Below are 2110 nucleotides of genomic sequence, written 5' to 3' on the forward strand. Positions count from 1 at the left end.
TTAATAGAATAATATATATATATATATATATATATATATATATATAAATTATTTTACTGCATGAAACATTTGCACATTTAGATTTCTTGTGGTAAATATAATGATTTATAGAGAGTAATGATATTAATGCTTTTTTGCAGTGTTTATATTATTGAACATCAGTTTAGTTTCACAAAAACAAAAATTCTAAAAATTTTGTTTCTTGAATTGTTGTAGCATTATTACATTATATGTTAATATTAGGGATGCATGGGTACCCTGTCAAATATTCAGCCCTGGCCAGGTATTGGGCTACCCGGTAATACTCGGCTCAGGCGTAGTGTCGAAGTTAGGCATCTAAGCCCTAATCTTTGTGGCAAATAACAAGGTACTGAAAATTACAGTCAATAATTGGTTTAGTTAAAAAAAAAAACGTGTTTCGAGCAACAAAGACTGACCACCTGCTGAAAATCGGGGATTCAGAGAACAATAGGGGTTAATAACAGTCATGGCTTGAGAAGTGAATTTCTGGGGAAGGTGTAGGTTTTGATAACAGTAAGAGTTAGGGTTTGATAAGTTGGGGCTAGGCATTGAAAGTTGAAAGTAAAACTCGTATGTTCTGTTTATTATTCGGTTAAATGTAATAAACGTCAATTTTGTTTTTCTTTCTAATTTTTGTGTATATTTTGGGGGGGGGGGGCAAGGGAAGAAGATTACTGAACGGGTGCCCAGACCCAGTATTTGGCCAAATTTTACTACTTGTGCATTATTCATTGCCATGTGATTCATTTAAAAAACTGAAAATTTCAAAACTTCTAAGAATAAAAAGTTTGTCTGCCAAAGTTTAAAAAATTAATATAAACTTGATCTCGTATTTACTTGTATTTTTACCATTTTAACTTCTCATCAAAAGTATTTGTTTTTGTAGATGAAGTTTAAACACAGGTTAAATGCAGTTAGTATGTTTTTTTTTCTTTTTTGCATTGGTAAGCTCACACTACCTCTTTTTTTATATATATACAACTAAAACTTTGTTTTCCTACTTGAATTAATACAGCAGAATATTGCAATAATATTTCAATAGGGTGAAGATGAAGCATCGTTTGATGAGTATAGAAAGTCTTTGAAAGTTCTCTTCGACAATCTCGCACAGTTGGTAAGCATTTGCTTATGTTAAAGTGAACACAGCATTTGTAATATTTTCAATTTTAGAAAGAAAAAAAAACATTTTTTCTGATTTTTTTTATTATTATTATTATAATTCTTCTAACTAGGCCTTTTAAAATAGTTAAATGATTTTTCTGTCACAGATATATACTTTTTATTATAGTATTATGTATGTTTCACTTTTAGCTCTAGTTTGTTATATAAGGTTTTTTACTGTGATTTTGCAGGATTAGATACAGGTTTTTAGTGCATATCTCTTAAACTATCCATAAAGGATATTGGAATTTGCTCTTTGAAATGGTTTTAGAAACTTGTTAGGTTTAATTAAATGTTGCATGTATTTATTCAACATTAGTTACATATTTATATTGTTTAGTAGATGAATTCATAAAGATATAAAGCATCTATAGTGAAACTGTATGTAATACAACTAATATAGTCTTTATCATTGTTTCAAGCTAATAACTGTAAGTTTTGTAGGAATTTTTTTTTTCCAGGAATTCATTTTTCACATTTATGAGCACTTAATGAACATTTCATTTAAGGAGCAGAAATTAACTATACAAGTATATATTTTCCTATTACACTTAAAAAATTTAGTTGTTTTGGTTTTAATAACAGATTTTGCATAATTCAGCTACACAGATTTTCGAAAATAGTATTCATTTTTGTCTATCATATAAGGATTTTTTACAAATCAGAAAGGAAAAAAACTCTTACTTATCAAATTATTATTTCATTTACCACAACGAACATTTTTTATTATTATGTTTGTTAACAAAAAATAGAAACAAACTCAAGAAAAGGGAAGAACGTTGATTTTAAACAAATATGCATCCTCATTCATTCTTATTTTTTTTGTAAATTTTACGTTTTTTAGTCTCAAAACTACATGTTGTGGTTTTTTATGTATTGTGTTATGACGTTTTGTGAAAAATCTGTCTGTGATGAAGAAAAATGGATA

At 27.9% G+C, this 2110-nt stretch overlaps 1 protein-coding gene across 3 annotated transcripts in view; it reads left to right on the forward strand.

Annotated features, from left to right (window-relative positions):
* The window catches only part of LOC106478763 (exportin-T-like), a 70183-nt gene that overhangs the window by 31313 nt on the left and 36760 nt on the right, over positions 1–2110 (forward strand). For all 3 annotated transcript variants that reach the window (XM_022382560.1, XM_022382575.1, XM_022382570.1), the window contains exon 12: positions 1064–1135. In XM_022382560.1, the coding sequence (XP_022238268.1) occupies positions 1064–1135 (72 nt within the window). The remainder of the gene's footprint in view (positions 1–1063; positions 1136–2110) is intronic.

This window comes from Limulus polyphemus, unplaced genomic scaffold (genome assembly GCF_000517525.1).
Source record: "Limulus polyphemus unplaced genomic scaffold, Limulus_polyphemus-2.1.2 Scaffold12, whole genome shotgun sequence".
NCBI lineage: Eukaryota > Metazoa > Arthropoda > Merostomata > Xiphosura > Limulidae > Limulus > Limulus polyphemus.